Source organism: Canis lupus, chromosome 3 (genome assembly GCF_011100685.1).
Source record: "Canis lupus familiaris isolate Mischka breed German Shepherd chromosome 3, alternate assembly UU_Cfam_GSD_1.0, whole genome shotgun sequence".
In the NCBI taxonomy this organism is placed as follows: Eukaryota; Metazoa; Chordata; class Mammalia; order Carnivora; family Canidae; genus Canis; species Canis lupus.
The window spans coordinates 42217362-42238526 of NC_049224.1; the positions used below are offsets into that span (position 1 = coordinate 42217362).

Below are 21165 nucleotides of genomic sequence, written 5' to 3' on the forward strand. Positions count from 1 at the left end.
ATTTTCCATTTTATACAGTGGTGAGAGTTGCTGTCTTGATGGTATGTGGAGGCTGTTAGGGAAGGGAGAAATACATCTTGCTCTGGAGTACTAGGGGATGCTGCATAACGTGAGCCTGGGTGGGATACAGGAGTAGTCAAGCCACAGGGTCCTCAGTCTCCAGGGTCATTGCATTTTACCAGGGCTTTGGCTTATGTCTCATTTGTCCAGGCATTGCCTTCCATAGTGAGCATGGAGGGGCAGGTGGAGCATGTGTAAGCCCACTCCCTTGCCTCTAATCCTCTTTCTTAATCCCACGTGAACACCCATTTCTCAATTCCCTTTGATCTGCTGTTCCCCAGTGATGCTGTGACTGAGAGACCCACAAGGCTGGGTCTGGAATGAGCAGAAGGCATCAACGGCATGAGGTGGTGTTGGCCATGGGCAGGTGAGCATTAACCCTACCTGCAGATGGTGTCACCTGCGTGTGGGGGAACAGGATTTATTGCTCTATGGTGGGGATGCAAGGCTTTTGTTTAGATTTTTTTTTTTCCTTTGAAAACAACTCCATTTGAATCATGTACCTTGAGCGTGGTTCCTTGGCAGGTCCTGGGGAAGGCTGGTCTGCAGATTCTGAGCATGGCTGCTGTCCAGCAGCCCCCGCCTCCAGCTGCACAACCCAGAGGATGCTGCTGACTTGGTCACTGGTGCCCCGTGGGCAATGGTGTCCCCAGTGCACTGACCACAGAGGCTGGCCTTGTCAGAGTGCCCATAAGTGGGGCTGGCTCCACCTCCCCAGGACTTGTTTATTTCCTGGTAGAATGATCATCTGTTTTCTGCACTTCCCTGCTGTCTAGGGTAGAAACCTTAAAGGCTGCACCCTGCCTTATCCTAAAGATAAGGGAAAATGGGAGAAACTGTGGCCTCTCTCAAAGCTCCAGTGGTGGGGTTCCTCCACTTCACCTGTCTTTCTGGCTATTATCTGTTATCCAGTAGCACGGAGTACTGGCATTTACCCTATTGCACTTAATTGCCATGCTTTTATTTAATTTTGTAAACTAAAATGTATCCTTGTTCTTGTCTACATATATGTACCATGCTACTGCCTTTTTAGCAGATTAACACAGTAACATGCTGGGGTGCAAAGAGTGCAGGGAAAGGGAATTGGAGGAGTATCAGAGGGGTGACCCCACTGCCTCTTTTGTTCATGGGTACCCATGTCATGCCAGGCACATTCATTCTCTATGACAGTCTATCGAGTGGGCATGCGTGTCACCCCTTTACTAATGAGAATGAGCCTTGGGCAGTCTCTAGGGGCCTGGCTGTACCACTGTGTGGCTTTGCAAACACCTGCCACCTTCTTGAGGTGAGTGGTAATGGCAGGATGGCTTTGCCCCCTTCCCTTGGGGGCTCCACCTGCAGGGTCCTGGCCCCAGCACCCCTGAACCCACTTGAATGGAAGGCCTGGGTGAGAGGGGATGCAAGATGCTGGTGGAGGGAAATTTCGTCCCTCATATCTCACTAAGTGGTTTGAATGTAAGAGTTGTTCCTGCTTGTCCAAGTTTTGCATATAGTTGAGAGTTACATTGTTTTGCAGCCTGAACCTGCAAACGAAAAAAAGAGCTTCTCCATTGCTGTAGAAGAACATAGAGATTTTTTCTGTTGGCTGGTAGCTCTATTAACATTAGAGCATCTGTGTGATCTGAATTTCATCATCAAATGAACGTGTATGCTGAGGTTGAGGGGGGCTGACTTCTCTGTGACTTGTGGAGGAAAGTTTGACCTAAGTAGAATTGTTATAAAGAGCGAGGTATAGAAGGAAAACTATTTGAGAGTCGCGATAAAGGTGGGTTGATGATTTCATGGGAAGGCAGGGAGCAATGAGGGGCAGTTGTCTGATGGAGTTGAAATCCTGTGTTCCAGATTTGCGAGCTCCGTCTCCATCCACCAAGGAAAACATCACATATACAGAAAGATTTCTTGTAGTTGGGTGAGATTGTGTTTTCTGTCTGTTTTTTTTCCTGGTGGTTTGTGAACAACAACAAAGGAAGAATTTGACATTCTGTAGTGGAGTTAGCTTATGGCAATAGTATATGCTTTTCAGTGGAACTCGAGGTAAAAAATGAGAACCCCCTTAGTCACTTTCTTGTCCCTTTATGTGTGGGTGGAGATATCTGTAAGGTTCTTTACAGGTTTCCTTTGTTGTTTTCCTGTGACAAGTCAGGGCTTCAGGCTTGACTGAGTGTCTACCCTGAGAGCCTTTAAAAGGGGTGCCTAACATGTACGTGGAGAGGGGTTCTCGCACATATGCATCTGGCGGTAGCATCTTTGCCACCTTGCAGTGCATCTGAAGAGGAATTCTCTGCTCCAGGATGGTAGGAGGAAATCAAGATTTAAGCCTCGGCTCTGCACCCCCCCCCCATAGCAGAGTGGCCCCTGTGGGTTATTTGGGTGTTTAGTCTCTGTTCTCAGTTGTAAATGAAGCGAAAGACACAGCTACAGAGTTATCAGTAGTAAATACAATCAAGCTTAGAAGAGCGCCACAGAAATTATTACCTCTCTAGGCAGTCCTGCCTGTCTTCACATAATCCTACTGTGTGTTCTCATATGGAGCCCACATCTCTACCAACCGACTGCACTGTTGGTCTGAGTTTTGTGTTCCCCTCCCCCATCAGGGTCATGTAGGACCCTACAGCCATTCCCCATGAAAGGGATTTCTGGTCCTTATTCCTTTCTGGCTGTCACATGGATGCTCTCCCATTTGGTCTCTCATCTCTTTTAACTATGGATACAGAAACCCAGTTTGAGGAAGTCTCCTCTGGTCCCTTACCCTACTAAGTCTCCCTTAGTATACAGTCTAAGACCACCTGACTTTTTTTTTTTTTTTTTTTTTGGCATCCACAACTCCCCATCATCACATGCAGAAATTATATCCAATTAAATCTCCTGAGTCTTTTTCACACCTCCTACATTTGTGCGTTTCTTTTTTTTGCACCCAAGTGTCCAAATAACATTATTTCCTCTCAATTGCAATTCCAATCTGTTGATCTTTTTAGCTCTTGACTCTGTCATCCAATGTATTTGCCATCTCTCCTAGAAACTTGGCATCCTTGAATTAGATAAACATTTTATCTCTGCTGTCATTCAAGTAATTGATAAAAATGTTGAAACATATAGGACTCAGAAAGAGCCCTGTGGCCTTCCACTGGAGACCTTCCTTGGGCCATTCATTAATCAGCATATCCGAGGGTGAATAGCGCATTTACCTGGCTTGTCAAATGTTGCTCAACAAGGATGTGATGATATTTTAACGAGGCACACTATAGATAAAGTCGTGTCCCTACAATCTACCATTTAAAAAAAATCCTTATGCTAAGAAGAAAAAAAATCCAATTAAGGCTTATGACCCTGGCTTTGCTCTGCAGCAGTTTCTTTTATTCTGTCTTTGGTTGATAATACTACTGGAGTACAGTGGCAAATATTACTACCTGGTTGCTTGGGTATTGGGCTGTTAGCTAGAATAGAGTGGGATTGAGTGAGGGATGTTTGATCTTTTTGGGGAGGTTTGGGAGGGCACTGGTACAGGACACCCTCTCTTGCCAGGACACTGAGAGTGGTTTCCGTGGGCTGCTATCCAGGCTGGTGGATGGATGCCCACATGGCACAAATGGAGAAATCCCAAATGCAGAGAGTACCTGGTCTTGGTAAAAATTGTAGCATGCCTCATTGAAGGAGTCAGGGATGCACTGGCTTCCAGATGCTTGGATAAGCATAGCATGGAAGAAATACCTCTCTGGAGGTGTTAGAGCAGAATAATAAATGCAGATGTGGAAGATACAAAGGCCTTTGCAAGAGTGGGAGTGATGACCTAAAGGATGGCAGGAGATTGTGTATGTTGGAGGGTGGAGGGGTTGACAGGCTGGAGTGTGATTCCCCTTGTCATGCTTCCTCTGACACATCTTACAAGGCAAGAGCTGCATGGAGCTACAGATGGATCTGGCCATAAGACACAACTTGCCAACACCCAAGGCTTGAAAATTGATGAAATAGAGTGAGAAGAATTCTGTCCTTGAGTCATATCAGATAGTGAGGGTCAGCCACAGGCTAGTTTGTGGAGGCAGTGAATGCATGTGGGGTTTTAGCTTCTGCTCACTCTCTAGGGAGGTGCATGCAGGCACCCAACTGTGTGACCACTTACACCTGCCTCGGGTGCTCGGAGCCCTTTTCCTGGGGGAGTCTGTGTGGGACTCTTACTGAGGCCCTCTGTGCCCCAAGGTCTCTGGCCATGCTGGGTGCAGCCCCACAGCCATGCCTGGCCTGGTGGCATAGTTCTAGATGCCCAGCCTGTCGGTGAGCCTGCTTTCCTTCCCACTGGGCTCTCCTTGGTCCTTGGTGGTAGATGGGCTGCACAGCCTGTCTTAAGCTGTCCTTTTACACTTGTGTGACCCACATGAGGGGTGGAATAAAATGCAGTGAAAGTTTTCCCTTATACTTCAAAAAAAGTGTGGTAAAAATACGTGTAACATAAAATTTACCATTTTAACCATTTTTAAGTATACAGTCATGCTAAGACATTGACACTGTTGTATAGTGCGTCTCCAGAACTCTCTTCATGTTGAGAAAATGAAGCCCTGCACCCATTAAACAATGACTTTCCCCTTCCCTCCCCACACAGCAGGCACTGTGCTACTTTCCATCTCTATGACTTTGACTACTGTAGGTACTGGACTCATACAGTATTTGTACTTCTGTGATTGGCTGATTTCACTCAGCAAGAGGTCTTCAAGGTTCACTCATGTTGTAGCAGATGTCAGAATTTCCTTCCTTTTTAAGGCTGAATAATATTCCATTGTATGAATAGACCACATGTTGTGTATCCATTGGTTCATCAGTGGACACTTGAGTTGCTTCCTCCTTTCAGCTACCGGAAATAATGCCGCTATGGACATGGGTGTGCAATCCTATTTTTGTTTGGCTCCTGACCACTGCCAGGATGGCCATTCTCAAACTCCTTATATTTATAATATTCATGCTCAGACTCCCCCAAGGTCTTTCCATTGCTTTGTGAGTGCTGAGGTGATGCAACCAATTGAGATTTTCCCCTGGGCCTCTCTCTCTCTCTCTCTCTCTCTCTTTTTTTTTTTTAAGATTTATTTTTCCATTTATTTATGAGAGACACAGAGAGAGGGGCAAAGACATAGGTGGAGGGAGAAGCAGACTCCCAGGGGGGAGCCCAATGTGGGACTCCATCCCAGGACCCTAGGACCTTGCCCTGAACTGAAGGCAGACGCTCAACCACTGAGCCATCCAGGCATCCCTTCCCCTTGGCTTTTTTAGTGCCTCCTGTTGCAGGCTTCTCTTTGCCTTCCTCTGGAATGCCTCGCTTCTCTTCCTGCTTTCTCCAGACCTCTCCCTCCTCTTTCTTCTCCACTGCTTAAATCCCTGCCATCCCTCCCCCAGATCCATGCTGTCCCCTCTGCCATCAGCAGCTCCTGCTGTGTGTTGTTTTGGTTAGGCTTGCTTGTCACAGGATAGCTCTCTCTGAGCAACAGAGAGCCAGTGTCCTGGCACGTTTTGTGTGATGGTTCTTTGTAGTAGGTATGAGTTGACTCATTGGACATGCAGTGGGGGGCATCTGAGTGTGCATCAGGTCCACGGTGCTGACTCTGTTAGGGTGGCTGCAGGTGAGCCTGGGAGTCTGCATGGGAGAACATGGAGTGCACTGATTTTAGGGCCCATCAGGACTGGCTGCTCCACGAAGGCAGGAATATGTTGATTTTGTTCACTGCTGACTTCCAAGCACCTGGAAAGTGCATACATATTGATACATGGTAGGTATTTTGTTGGAAGAATAGGTAAATGTAGTCCCAAACCTGCATCTAAATCATGGGGGAAGGTTACTGGGTAGGTCAGTGGTTACCATCTGCCTTTGGCTCAGGTTGTGATCCCAGGTCATGGAATGAAGTCCCCACGGGGAGCCTGCTTCTCCCTCTGCCCATGTCTCTGTCTCTGTGTGTCTCTCATTATTATATAAGTAAAATCTTTAAAATAAATAAATTTGGGGAAACAGGCACAGAGCAACGAAGGAGCTGACCTCAGGCCAGGTGGCAGGCAGTCTCTTCCCCTCTGACAAAGCCGCCAAATCAGCTAAAAAGCCTCCACGATTCAAGAGACTGACCTTTAACACTGTATCCATGAAGAAGTGCAGCCCAGTGCAGAGGGAGCAGATGAGTGGAATTTGTACACTGATAATCAGCTTGTTTAGATAACTGGCTAATTGAAAGAGTACAGGTCACTTGAGGTAACTGGAACATTATAAAATATTTTTGAAATGAGGATGTGAACTGGAATGATGTAACGTGTTCTATAAAAGCCTGTGAGATAGGATGGGGGCCACAGGGCTGACTTTTATTTGGAAGGTTAGCCTCGTTCTGAGCAGAAAATCCAAAGTCAAGGGAGGGGCAAACAGAAGGCAGAAGGAGCCCGTATTTTCCAGGTCAGGCTGCACCTTCTCTGCTTGCCTCCTCCTGGCTCCATAGCTCACCTCCCGGCACCCAGGGCCCCACAGCACCATCCGCTGGCTGTACAGATTCCCCATTTGGAGGTTCTGGGTACTGTCTGGCCTACACTTGTGTGCCTGGTGGTGGTGAAGAGATGCCCTCAACCCGAGGAGGCCTGGCAGTGAAACCTGATGCAGGCTTCCAAAGGGCCTGTGGGGGTGCTGAGTGGCTGGTAGTGGAGTAACCAAAGGAGCCTAGTTCATGAGTTTTGCTTCATCAGAAAGGCAACCAGCTACAGGTGCCTGGGTGGCTCCACCAGTGAAGTGTCTGCTTTCAGCTCAGGTCATGATCTCAGGGTCCTGGGATCGAGCCCCGCGTTGGGCTCCCTACTCAGTGGGAAGCCTGCTTCTCCCTCTCCTTACACTCTTACCCCCAAAAGGCAACCAGCCACTGGGACTGGGAATAGAAGTGCTTTTAAAATATAGGGACTTGGAATATTGGACTTTTGATATTTTAAGATCAGAAGGGAGTTTGGAGGGGTACCTGGGTGGCTCAGTAGTTGAGCGTCTGCCTTCAGCTCAGGGCATGATCTGGGTCCTGGGGTAGAGTCCTGCATCTCACTCCCTGCCTGGAGCCTGCTTCTCCCTCTGCCTATGTCTCTGCCTCTTTCTGTGTGTCTCTCGTGAATCAATCAATCGGTCTTTTTTTTTTTAAAAAAAAAAGGAGTTTGGAATCACCATCAGATCAGGCAAATTTGTTTTCATGAAGACCCAGGAAAATAAGTGTTGTTCCTCCATTTGAGCAAATACAGCTTTATTCTGCACCAGTCTGTGTGGTTCCAGATGCTTTATGTGATGGGGACACTGGGGCTTATGTTCCCTCCCATCTTTGAAGTATTTCCCAGTGAAGTTTCCATTTCTTCACTGGAGAGGCAGGATGTAAACATCTCAGCCCGCTTTGTGAATTCTTTGCCACATTGTAGCATACTCTGTTCATGGGCAGAGACTTCAGGGCTACATCTTATGTGTGAAAGGATTTTTAGATTATATTTATGTGTGTGATAAAGGTGGTTCTTCTGTGGGACAGTGAAGGATGATTTGCACATTGAAAAATACACTTAATTTTTAATTTCTGTTCTAAAAGTCACCTGTGCAATGCAGTCCCTTACATTCTTATGTCGGTCTGTAGCTACTGAATTTGTCAGGACTGCTTGCTGCATGTATAAAATACCAATGTACATATACAATGTAAACACATTCTCATTGACACATGAAGATAAAAAGGCATAACATGAATTGTGTCTGTTTACACTTACACAGAAAATTCTACTATAATAAACTCTGGAGTATCCATAGTGTTTGTTATCACAACACTGTCTTTCTCTCCCCTCCCCCCCCATTTCTGATTTTTTTGGTTCCTTGCAGTCTGGGGATGAGTGGGTGGAAAGAAACCCATGCCACCACCCCTCCTCTGAGCACACGGAGTAAGTGCTGAGACAATACGGGGTAGGGGCTGCAGATTCAGCAGCTGCAGGTGGACAGTGCTATGACCGCTCCATCTCTACCCCATTTTCCTCCTGCTTTGCTGTGTTTCGTGTAGTTTCTGTCTGTTGCTTGGGGGATTTTCTGATAGAGTGAAGATCAAATTAAGAAATACAAGTGCACAGCTTTTATGCATGCCACATTGCAAATATGAGTGTGTGGGGAAGGTAGTGACATATGAGGAGGGTTAGAGTATTACTTTCTAGGGCAGTGGTTCTCACTAGGTGGTACCCAGACCAGCAGGGTCAATATCACTGGGCACTTATTAGAAACGCAAATTCTTGGGTCCCTGCATCTGTGTGTTAACAAGCCCTCCAGGTGGGTCTGATAAACACCTCAGGATTTTGAAGGCCGTTCCACCAGCAAAACCAAATTGACCTTGAAAGGGCTCATCTTAGTCTGTTTCTAGCTTCTGCCCTGTTGTGGCTCTTGTTTCTCTCCCTGTCACATGGGCTGTACTCCTGAGGGCTCCTGGAACTGCCACCAGCCACCCCATGTGTGAACCTCTCCTTCTGCCCAGCATCCTGATCCCTGCCTTTGCTGGCAAGACCGTGCTCATTTTTCAGATCATCCTCAAGGATCCCCTCCTTTGAGATGGCTTCCTGACCTTCCCAGAGATGGGGAGTCATGGGCCCCCTTCTTTGTGGTCCCACAGCCCTGCTCATTGACCTATTAAAACTTTTACCTAGGACGCCTGGGTGGCTCAGTGGTTGAGTGTCTGCCTTAGCTCAGGACTTGACCCCGGAGTCCAAGGATTGAGTCTCGCATGGGGCTCTCCGCAGGGAGCCTGCTTCTCCCTCTGCCTGTGTCTCTGCCTCTCTCTGTGTGTCTCTCATGAATGAAAAAATAAAATCTTAAAAAAAAAAACAAAAAACAACTTTACCCTCATTTAATTTGCCACTGGCTAGAGAGGTGGTTGCTTTCTCCCCTAACAAAATTTAGTTACACACGAACCCTCTCCTAACCTCTTAAACCAGTGTGGCTTTCAGAGTCCAGAGTTTTTATGGTACTGACTTATTGGTTCCAAAGAATTCATTTTAAGGGACATAAAGAACTTGAATAGAGAGAGCCAATGCCTGGGGGGAGGAAAAAGAAAAGGTTTTATTATGTTGGACTTTTCCACCAAGAAGCAGAGATGACAACTGTTTGTCATTTTACTCATTATCTGCCTATAGATCTATAGTACAATGATGCTAATTATGCTTCCCAGTGTCTTTTATTTCCATCTATAAGCTGAGACTGTCCCATATTTTTTAAAGAAGAGTTGATCACAGTTAAAAACATTTTAATTAGGTAACTACCTCCGATCATCTTTAATGGAATTGGTGTCAGAAGGCTCATCAACAAATTTGTTCATTTCCCCCCTTTGTTGTGTGTTGTTAATATTTAGTTTGGGGCAACAAAACAGATGAATGTTTTTGATTAATGTTTAATTTATGTGGTAACATTGCCTAGAGCTCAGTGCTGGCCAGAGGAACACAAAAGCACTTCTCTGATCTTTAGGGCAGCTTCCATAGGGTAGGTTTGAACAGCCCATTTTGCAGGCATAAGAAGGGTATGTGCCCTCTTGAGGGCAGGAGCCCATAAATGGCACTTGGGACTCAGACCCAAGTCACCCCATTTTTCTTTTTCTAGGACACAAGATTGTGTTTAGCATAGAGTATATACCAAAGCTATCATTAAATCTCTTCTGTAACTCTTCCACATACTTAGATACATAGCTTTTCTCTTGGAGGTTTTTTTCCTCAGGCAAATGCCTGTTATTAACCCATCTCATATTAGCAGATTTATTTCTTAAATGTGTAGTTTGTTTGTGCCATTCATTTACATTGGAATTTATTGGGAGTGGTGTTTTTTCAACGGAAACACTTTATTTAAATTTTTGTTTTGGGGGAAGTGATTTCTACCCCTGAGGCCCTTTGCCTGCCTTCCTGCCTTCCTCCTGCCAAGGGGGCCTGGCTTGGGTACCAGGCCATCCTTGCTCCTCCCATCCTCATCCCTTCCTGTACCCACTGCTCCTGCATTGGCGGCCCTCCATCTGTTTCGGTTCTGCTGTTGCTGTTCACTGGCTTCGGGCCTGCTGCCCAGGGCTCCCTGTCCCTACCTTCCACTGTGTTCTTTCCCTCTGCTTCCTGTTTGCCTTCATTTCCATAAGCTTCCGTGATTCTTTAAGGGCCGGCCTGAGATCTCACATTCCAGTGCCTTTCCTAAAGTCAAGTTATTTGGATATCTGTTGTTTTGAAAAGGGAGAAAGAGTGTTTTGCAATTTCCTTTTAATCATCAGTGAGTAGTAGCAAGGGTGTGTCTCTCTTTCATGTGCTGTGTGGAGTATTTACTCCTTCACTGCTTGTATTATTTTATGGCACCAAGGAAGCATGTTGTGCGTTCTCTTTCCTGTTTGTGGCTTGTGGCTTTTGAACCCTGTGTTATCATTCCTGGTCCAGCTGGGTTTTCCTTTTTCTGTTCCTATCACAAAATACCCCAAAGGCCGACAGTATCACTAACAGCATCCAAAACAGCTGGTGGCTGGGTCCTGCCTTGCACTCTGTGGCTTGGGCTTGTCTTCTCTTCAGGAATAAGTGGTTAGTTTCTTCCCACTTTTTTTTTTTTTCTTCTCTTCTATAAATGTGGAACAAAGTATGCCGTGTGGAGGCAGCTTGAGAAATCCGTCCATTCTAGCTCTGTAGCGTGGCTTGTTAACTGAATGGTCTATGCAGGCTGCGGAATGGGAGGCAGAGTGAAGCTGATTCTTTCCTAGTGTTTTTGTTTTTTTTTCCCCTAAGATTTTATTTATTTGACAGAGCGAGCGAGCGTACAAATTGGGGGGAATGGCAGAGGGAGAAGGAGAAGCAGACTCCCTGCTGAGCAGGGAGCCCGAGATCATGACCTTAGTCAAAGGCAGATGTTTAACTGACTAAGCCACTCAGGCGCCCCCTTAAGTGTCTGTTTTGCTTAGACTATAAGAGTTTGGCTAACTTTGGTGATGAGTCTTCATGCTCCTTCACCGGGTGCTGAATTTTCTGGTCTGTGGGAAATGATAGCAAACAAATTGTTCCCTAACGCCTTATGATACAATCAAACACACATTGGGATGCAATAATAGATTGCATCCAAGTACTCCTCTATAAAAACTTGTGTTTATCATTTAAGAGTGAACTAATATACTAAATTTATAATGACATAGAATGATTAGAAAATTTTAGGCTGGGCACAGGAAAACATGAATAGTACAAAAGCAGGAAAGACTTCCACAATGAGTCATTGACCTGAAGCTATCATTGGGTGATATTTCTTGGTTTTGGGAGTACTCTGGTGGCAAATATCTGAGAGGTGCCTTGTTTTCTCCATTCCATTTTAGGTTCATTTTGGACCTCAGTCAGGCAGCACATCTTTACTGAAGCTGCTGTGTGCCTGGATGTTAGGCATGGGAGACAGGCAGAAAACAAATACAGAGCCTCTAATTTCAGTGAGGGCAACAGATAGTGATCGCTCAACTAAATACATCCTTTTATGTCCTGACACTTTTCACACATGAAAAGTGCTGTGGATATGGTAAAACAGGGAAATTAAGGGGGGGAGACAGTTGAGGAGGACTCTCAAAGCTCTGATGGGGTGATGTGAGAATGGAAAGCCACAGGACGAGATTGGGGGACCTCCATGTGACAGGGAAGCACCCCAGATAGCAGGGGATGAGGAGAGAAAGAGCTTGGTGGCCACCATGTGCTCAGCAAGAACATACTAGCAGGTGAAGTAGAAGTCAACAGGGATGAGCCCCTGTGGAGTGGTGCTCGCTCAGGGATGGGCTGGGGGACAGAGGCTGGACCATGGGGAAGGTGTTGCTGTAGATGAGGCTGGAGATGACAATGGGCTCAGGTCAGGGTCGGAGCAGTAGAGATAGCCAGATATGGTGAAATCCATTCATTTTGTATGTGAATTAATGGTGTGTGCACCAGACACCAAATACTGCTTCAGGTCGTGAGGGGATCATTGTGGGTGAGATAGAAAATAATTCCCCCTCCCTCTGGAGCCAATGTTCTAGGGGGAGAGATCAGAGGGAGAGACTCCAGGGTGAGAAGAAGGCCTGAGGAGGGCAAATGTGTACAAGGAGGATGGAAGTGAGTGGGGTGGTTAAGGAACAGTGACTTGAAGAAGTGGGGCGTTGGGGTGGGAAGAACACCCCAGCTTCCCACAGGCTTGGGAGCTGGAGCCAAGAGAACTGTTTTTTCAGCTTTTCTGATATATTATTGGCATTAACATATGTCAGTTTAAGGTGTACAATGTGATGATTAGACACACGTATACATTGCAAAATGATTACCATGAAAAAATTAACACCTCCATCTTCTTACATAAATGTAATGCGTGTGGAGATAACATTTAAGATCTCCTCCTCTAGTGACTTCCAAGAATACAGCATTGTCAGTTCTAGTCACCACACTGTACCTTAGATCCCCAGATCTTAGTTATCTTAGAGGTAGGAGTTTCTACCCTTTGACCAACACCTCTACGTTTCCCCCACCTCCCAGCCCCTGACAGCTACCATTCTAACTCCATTTCTATGCATTTGGCTTTTTTAGATTCTAGGTATAAGTGAGAACATAAAGTATGTATCTCTTTGTCTGACATTGCAGTTAGCATAAAGCCCAAGAGGACTGTGTATGCAGTGTAAGGGGAAAGAAGAATCAGGAATGACCCTTTTGATTTTTAACATGTGCTATTCAGAGAATGGGAGTGCCACTGACCAAGATAGGAGAGCGCAGGAGGTGGATTTTGTGGGGTGTAGGGAATGAGTTATTAGACACCTAAATGGAGATGTTGAGTAGGCAGATGGATGTGCAACTCTGGACCTGCCAATGACATGCATTTGACAATCATCCAGTGTATGGGTGGCAGAGGAAGCCAGTCATCCATGTGAGAGGACAGAGAGGGGGAGGTGGAAGCCAGAGGCCAGCATTTAGAGGTTGGGTAGGAGAAGAAGAGTGGTGAGTGAGTGTGTGGAATCAGAGAGGCCTCAAGAAGGAGGCAGTGTCAAGTGGCTAAAAACTTTAAGTCGCGTGAGGACAGGAACGATCATTGGCTTTGATAATGTCATCGGGGCTTTGCAAAGAGTGGTTCGGTATCATGTTTGGGGCAGAATCTTAGTTGGAGTGGTTTGGAGGTAACCAGTTGATGAGGATGCTAAGAGCTGGGACTATTCAGAAACTGTGTCAAGTTTTGCTGTGAAGGGGCCATATGTAAGATGTGTCACTTTATATGAATGGCTTGACTTCTCTAAATCTGCTTCCTCACCTTCAAAGTGGTGAGGATATTATGTAGTGCGAGGTACTATTGAAAGCATTACATGGGATGAAACAAAATGAAACAAAGCTTCCTTCATAGCCCTTGTCCAGCATGGAATGTTCTCAGAGCTTCTCAGAGTACTGGTTTCTCCCATTCTCTTCTTGCTTATAGAGGCTTCATTTTTCTCATCAGTAGAAGAAGGGAATTGGACCAAATGAGGTTTCAAATTCTAGGTTTTCAAGCTTTGCCTGCTTCCTTGGCTCTTGGTCCCCTGGACTCCATCCCCTGCCTGCCATTCTCTGTCCAGTTTTTATCTATGGCTCTAACCCCACTGGACTTACCTCTCTTCTCTTTTCCCTCTCCTATTCCATTTTGTTTGTCTTGCACTTGGCCACCAGAATGTTCCTCCAAAAAAAGGCCTCCTTTGGGCTTCTCTCTCATTCAAGAGTCTTAAGAGGGGCTCATTCCTGAGATGAAAGTTTCCATCCCTACCTGTGACCTTTTATGACTTGGACTCTACCAAACTCATTTCCTTTGCTCTTCTCTACACCCCTGGCCATCCACATTGCTGTCTCTTGAGTATATATTGTTCTTCTCCCTTTTCTCTGGCCTCTGGAATGTTAATAGCCAGGGTTTTTTTTTTTTTTTTTTTTTTAAAGATTTTTATTTATTACTTAGTGGGAGGGAGGGAGGGGGAGAGAAGAAAGAGAAAGAGAGAGAGAGAGAGTGTGCACGAGGGGGGGGGGGTCAGAGGGAGAAGCAGACTCCCTGCTGAGCAGGGAGCCTAACTTGGGGCTCGATCCCAGGACCCCGGGATCATGACCTGAGCTGAAGGCAGACACTTAACTGACTGAAACACCCAGGCGCCCCTTAATATCCAGTTTTAAATACCACCCATCTTACAGCAGCCAAGGCATGTGTGGAGCTTTCCTGGGAACTGCAATAGAAAGAACCTTCTCTCTTCAGGAAGTTCCAAGGCTACCTCCAGTCTGTCCTGCTTAGCTCAATTCACATCTAGAGTGGATTCTCTTTTTCGTTTTTCCTTTTAAAGATTTTGTTTATTTATTTGGGAGGGAACGAGAGAAAGAGAGTGAGCACAAGCAGCAGGGAGAGGCAGAGGGAGAGGGGAGAGGGAGAAGCAGATTCCCTGCTGAGCAGAGAGCCTGACACAGGGCTCGATACCAGGACTCTGGGATCATGATCTGAGCAGAAGGCAGATGCCAACATATTGAACCACCCAAGCACCCCTAGAGTGGATTTTCACTGTGCACATCACTGCCAACCTTCTGCTTCATATGACCATTATTTGTCATGGGTCTTAGCTCCTGGCTTTCACCATGAGCCTCTTCAGAGGGTAGACACTGCTTCTTTGCACCTCTTACAGTGTCTTATGTGTTGAGTGCTCCAAAAATTAATGAATTACATCAATCAGAAAACTTGACTCTGAGAAGCTTTAATGGAAGGCTTGGGATTATGAAATCATAAGAAAGGGTATTAATGAAGGTTTGTAAGTGTGCCTGTATACGTGTCTATATTTTTTAAAATAAACCTTCCAGTGTTGAGGCTATTTTATCAAAAGTTTTTGAAATCTGCAGATGCCTTGGTCCAGTAATTCTACTTCTAGGGATTTATTGCAAGAAAACAGTCTTGGATATTTGCCGAGAATGTTCACTGGAATGTTGTTTATGATGTGAGAAGCTGGAATAACCTAAATATCCAACAATAGGGGATTGGTTTAAAAATATAAAAGAACTAGGGGTGCCTGAATAGCTCGGTTGAGTATCCAACTCTTGGTTTCAGCTCACGTCATGATCTCAGGGTTCTAGATCAAGCCCCGCATTGGGCTCTGCACTCAGTGCAGTCTGCTAGAGATGATCTCCCTCTGCTCGTCCCCATGCTCATGCTGGCTCTCTTTCATGTGAATAAATAAAAAAATTAAAATGAAAAAAAAAAAAGAACTCATGGTACATACTCATACTCTAGCATTACTGTCTCTAAATTGATGACATATAAGGACATTTAATGATTTGGCAAAATGTTCGTATGAAGTGAGGGAAAGTATTGTCTGATTTCCTTTATCTTAATTAAATTACTTATAGAGAAAGGATCACTGGTATAGGCACTGTTAATAGTGATTATCTTTGGATGTTGAGATATTGGTGGTTTTTACTGTCTTTTTGTTGTCTATTACCAAAACTTTCTACAAGAAGCTTGCTTTCTTGGTTAATAAATCATTTTATTGAAGTTGGGATTATATACCTCTTTTATTCATAAAAACACACATTCTTGTTTTTTTTTTTTTAGGATTTTATTTACTTATTCATGAGAGACACAGAGAGAGAAAGAGGCACAGACACAGGCAGAGGGAGAAGCAGGCTCCTTGCAGGGAGCCCAATATGGGACTTGATCCTGGGACTCCAGGATCATGCCCTGGGCCAAAGGCAGGCACTAAACCTCTGAGCCACCCAGGGATCCCCCTTGTCTTTCTATTAAATGAGCCTCAGTATCTATATTCATACAGTATTGGGGAAGAATACGAGGCCACCTGGTCTGTGTCAGATGGTAGCAAGAAATGTGGGAACTTCTGTGGGTCCCTACTTTCTAGGTCATAGTGACTGTTCTCCAGTGTAGACTAGTGCATGGTTTCCTTGAGGCTGGATGCAGTAGTAAGCTGTTGTTTCTTGGCTGCTGAGCTGTTTGTTCAGATTCTGGGCATTGGTGCTGTGCAGAAGGGGTGGGGAGTGTGCAGCCTGGAAGCTGCACTTGACTTGACTTGAAGTCTTGACTATGTAACCTTGACTCTCTTCTGTGCTTCTGTGTGACCTTGAGCTCTGAGCTGTGATTTGCACATCAGTAGGATGGGGATGGCATCTCCCATGGTCACTGGGTATGTTGCACAATATCTGGCCCAGTGTAGACACTTCATGAATAATAGTCTACACCTACGGTTAGTCTACAGCCAAGAACAGAGTCTTATTTCTTTAATAATACTAATACAGGTTTCCTGAAAACTGGCCATATTGTGGGTTGGGAAATAGTTCTAAAAATGATTTCCTTTTAACTCAGACATGTCCTGCCCTTGCCCTCTTGTCTCCCCTCAGTCTGTGGGCCAGGCATCGACATCCGCAATGACTATCAGCAGCTGAAGCGCCTGGAGAACTGTACAGTGATCGAGGGCTACCTCCACATCCTACTCATCTCCAAGGCAGAGGACTACCGCAGCTACCGCTTCCCCAAGCTCACGGTCATCACCGAGTACCTGCTGCTGTTCCGTGTGGCCGGCCTTGAGAGCCTCGGGGATCTCTTCCCCAACCTCACAGTCATCCGCGGCTGGAAGCTCTTCTACAACTACGCCCTGGTCATCTTTGAGATGACCAACCTCAAGGATATTGGGCTTTACAATCTGAGGAACATTACTCGGGGGGCCATCAGGATTGAGAAGAATGCTGACCTCTGTTACCTCTCCACAGTGGACTGGTCCCTGATCCTGGATGCAGTGTCCAACAACTACATCGTGGGGAACAAACCCCCTAAGGAATGTGGGGACCTGTGTCCAGGGACAATGGAGGAGAAGCCCTTGTGTGAGAAGACTACCATCAACAATGAATACAACTATCGCTGCTGGACTACAAATCGCTGCCAGAAAAGTAAGGATGATGCTGTTGTGGCTTTCTCTCTGCGCCTTTTACCCCTCCTGCTCTCCCTTGCCCTTTCTCCTCTTCTGAATGTGCAGGTTCTGCTGGGGGTTCTGCTGAGGGTTCTGCTGGGAGGGTGTGGTTGTGTTGCATTGAGGATGAGGCCACCTGCCCTGTGCAGGTTGGGGTCTTGCTTGGCTTCCTTTTGCATTCGGGAACTCATGGAATGCAGGACCTTGGCATGGCTGCCATCAAGAGCATCTAGATCATGTCTTGGATATAATCTGTCACCCTTCTGGGCTAGAAGCTTGCTGACCTTAAGCTTTAGATTCCAACAAGAAAGGTGACCTGGTGTGCTTGGAAGTGCCTAAGCCCTAGCAGTCAGGGACTGCTTACCTATCACCTGGCTCATCCTTTGTGGGATGGCAGGACTTCCTTTGTATGAATATACTTGGAATGTGGTTGAGTAAAGGGAAAGTAAAAATTCACTTCACATCCTGTGGAAGTGGTGACCTCCATCCTGTCCTCCCCAGTGACGGTTATGATGCTTAGGTGTGCTGGTTTATAATGGAGTACCTCACCACAATGGGAGAGCCCTGGACCAGATTCCAGGAATCCCAAATTCAGGCTGTACTTGCAGGTAGCTGTGTGATGGGTGCACTTGTACACTCCAGGCTTCCATTTCCTTTTTCCTACACCGCCCCCCCCCCGCCCCCGCCGCCCCAAAGAGTTGTGCAGATCTTATGAAATCACCTAGTGAAAAGACTTTGAAGTGTATTCACTGCTCTGGGGGGTCACGTGGTGACATTTTAAAGCTTCTTATTTACCAGTAATATGCTTATTTTTCTCTTGAGTATAACCAGGCTCTTGAATTATTGTGATCAATTACCTTGAGACCCAGGTTGTTTGGTATTAGAAGGCAAGTCTGGGCCTTTGCCGTGTTGCTTTCAGCAATGTTTAGGTATGTTGGCCAGGAAGGTTCCTCTCCCTGGTTAGAAGTCAGTGTGGTAGCTATAAATAGCTATTATTTAATGGTTGGCCCAGTTAAAGACCCAAGGAGCTCATGTATTCTAGCTAGTCATGAAGAGCCAAGAAATCCCAAATTGGTAGGCTTGTCTAAACCATGAAGTGTATAAAATAAACAAATCAAAGGCCAGACCCCACAGGTAGCTGTTCTTTCTGTTCCCCGTCCAGCCAGGGTTGAAGCAGGAAAAGGATGGCTTCTTTGACTCAGAACACACTTTTATTCTATCAGTTCATCAGTGTGTACATGAGGATTTGATTAATAAGGGAAGGGGTCTCCCTTATTAAAGGTTTCTTAGAGATTCTCTAATTGAATTGGCACCCTCCCTTTACATAGAGTCAGTCCCTGTGGACCTGTGTGGTCTGGTGGGTAGCTGCCAGCCACCTGTGGCTTATTGTGTACTCGAACCATGGTCTGGTCTGAATTGAGACTCACTCTAAGCATAAAATACATTGAATTTCAAAGACGTAGAAGGAGGGGAGAAAAAGTAAAGTACCTTCTTCATATTTGCTCTATGGATTCTGTGTTGAAATGACAATATTTTGGAACCTACTAGGCTAAGTAAACTACATTATCAAATTAATTTCACCTATTTCTTTCACTTTTCATGTGGCTACGAGATCGTTTGAAATTACAGGTGTGGCTCACATGCTCTTTAGAGAACTCTTCCTATGGCGATGTGTTCTCCCCCATTGTCTCTCTGGCTGAGCCTGGTAGTGCTGTGATGTTCCTACCCCCCTCTAGCAGGATGCTAGGAAACATCCAAGGAGCCAGGAGCCAGGTGAAGGGCATTGAGTCCAGACAGAATGTCTACCTAGAAGTCAGCATGAGCATTAAGATGGCCATTTAAAACGATGAAGAGTGGAAGAATCCCATTCAGTCATTCTTCACAGGGCTGCCTACGGAAGTAAAGAGAGCATCTGGAGAGCTACGTCAAATCAAGGATGTGTGTGAAATTTTTGACACAACAGAGAAACACTCAATTATGGGGTGCTGATATGCAGTTTTTACTTGACGCTCTACCTTAAACTCCTTCTTTGCTATCATGACTATGTGGCTGGCAGGCAGCTTCATAGATAGCCCCATTGAGGAAATGACTACTTTATGGGTTCCCTACATGCTTTGGTATTTCTCTGTTGTCTTAGGATTTAAAGGGGTGGTTTTTATTTTTGTTTAAAGATTTTATTCATTTATTCATGAGAGACACAGAGAGAAAGGCAGAGACATAGGCAGAGGGAGAAGCAGGCTCCCTGCAGAGACTCGATCCCGGGACCCTGGGACCACCCCCCAAGCCGAAGGCAGACACTCAACCCCTGAGCCACCCAGGCATCCCTAGAGGGGTGATTTTATTCAGGCTTGAGTTACTACTAAAAAGTGACCCTTAAAAAAGTTGTGTACAGCATTTTCCTTTCGGTAAAAATGAAACTAGTGTCCCTGACATTTGGCACCAGTGAGTCCTCCTCCGCTGCCTTCCCATAGCATTTCTCTTCCTATCTCTACAGCTGTTTCTTTGCTGGCTCCTTTTCCTTGGTTTGGTCTTTACTACCTGGCAGACTTCAGACTTCCATCCTAGGCCCTTTTCACTGTCCCTGTTCCCCAGAACTGTCCCGTCTGGTGCTTTAATATCCTTCTGCTGCATCTGATCTGCAGATATCATCTCCAGCCTAGACCTCTTGGTGAGCCCCAAACAAACCCACTCCTGTCCAGACAACTGTGGGTATCTCAGTGTCTGCTGGGCTTCTTGGGCTCCTCACTTCTACCCATTGTTTTTCTTGTATTCCTCCTTGGCATAGGCAGCATTCTTATATACTCCTCACACTCATGTCAGAAACCTGAGTGTCCTTTGGATGCTCCCTCCTCCGGTTGAATGACAAGCCCTTTCCATCCCAAATGTTTCTCGAATCTTCTATCCCCTGCTATCCCCTCTGCCATTTCAGTGACATGGCCTCTCTCCACCTGTGCCCAGGCCCAGTGAACTCCCTAACAGACACTCTGATCCATAAACTCCACTTCCTGAAATCCGGTAGTAGGAGCCCATGAGATCTCATGAAACTGGGCCATGCCCCTGACAAGCCACCTCCCTGCCTTCTGCATGCTGTATCTTTGGCCCATGATGGTGCTCTTCTGTGCTGACCAACTGGCCGTCCTCATCGCCAGAATCCTTGCCCGTTGGTGGAGGACTTTTGGACTTTGCAGATTCTGGTGGGCTGTTCTTGCAACAGAGAAACCTGCAGTGGCACTTTTTGCATTGCTGAGTAAATTCTGGGCGTGTCCTCCGAGCCTCGGAGAGCATGGCTGTCATGCCAGGGGTGAGCACGGCGCCTGCCTTTGTGAAAGATTTATTGCCAGATAGATCTGTTTCCCCTCCTTGAGCAGAGATCAGTGTGTAATGACAGTCCTCAGCAAGCCAAAAGATTCAAGGATTAGGAAATGTGGATGTTTCTTGTGTAATTTTCAGTCCCTGCTACCCAGGAGCACTGTCACCAAAGCTGTCTCTAGCTCTTCAGCTATGGATGGTAGTAGCTCCTTTCTCTCCTGCCCTTGTCAGAATGATTCAAGGCCAAAGATGGTGGAGAAGTATGGGAATCATCTTAACAGTTGAGGATTGGGGGTGTCTGGGTGGCTCAGTCAGTTAAGCATCTGCCTTCAGCTCAGGTCATGATCTCAGGGTCCTGAGATCAAGCCCCAGGTTAGACTCCTTGCTTGGTAGGGGAGCCTATTTCTCCCTCTGCCTCTGACCCTCCTCCCTGCTTATGCTCTTTCTCTGTCTCAAATAAATAAAATCTTTAAAAAAAAAAGTTGAGGCTTGGACTGTGGGACTGTTCATTACTTTGTAGGGGAGTTATATGCTGAAGGCCAGGCATGTACAGAAAGGGAAAAGGAGTGGATCCTCTTGCCATACCTATGGCTCTCCTCCTGCCCAGCTAATTGCCTAAGTGGTATCTGGTGTTCACTTGCCACTGGGCCTTTCTGGTACTTGATTTCAGATTTAGACACCTCCCCGCCCGCCCGCCCCGCCCCCCCCCCCCCCCCCACGGAAATATAAAACTTACTACTAAACTTAGCGTCTCCAAGTACTTTTTAACCCAATAGGATGAATAGTTTATGTTCCACTCAAATCATGGTATTGCCCCATGAGAAGGCCTGGTCTTTGCCAGGAAATTTGTGAAGGTGGTGAGCCTGGCTGTGTTCGAAACTGGCTTTGC

At 46.1% G+C, this 21165-nt stretch overlaps 1 protein-coding gene across 3 annotated transcripts in view; it reads left to right on the top strand.

Moving 5' to 3' along the window:
- The window catches only part of IGF1R (insulin like growth factor 1 receptor), a 302025-nt gene that overhangs the window by 37806 nt on the left and 243054 nt on the right, over positions 1-21165 (top strand). For 2 of the 3 annotated variants that reach the window (XM_038532717.1, XM_038532719.1), the window contains exon 2: positions 16402-16947. In XM_038532717.1, coding sequence (XP_038388645.1) covers positions 16402-16947 — 546 coding nt within the window. Of the gene's footprint in view, positions 1-387; positions 428-16401; positions 16948-21165 lie in introns of those variants that run through there. The other variant, XM_038532718.1, reaches the window with a different exon arrangement.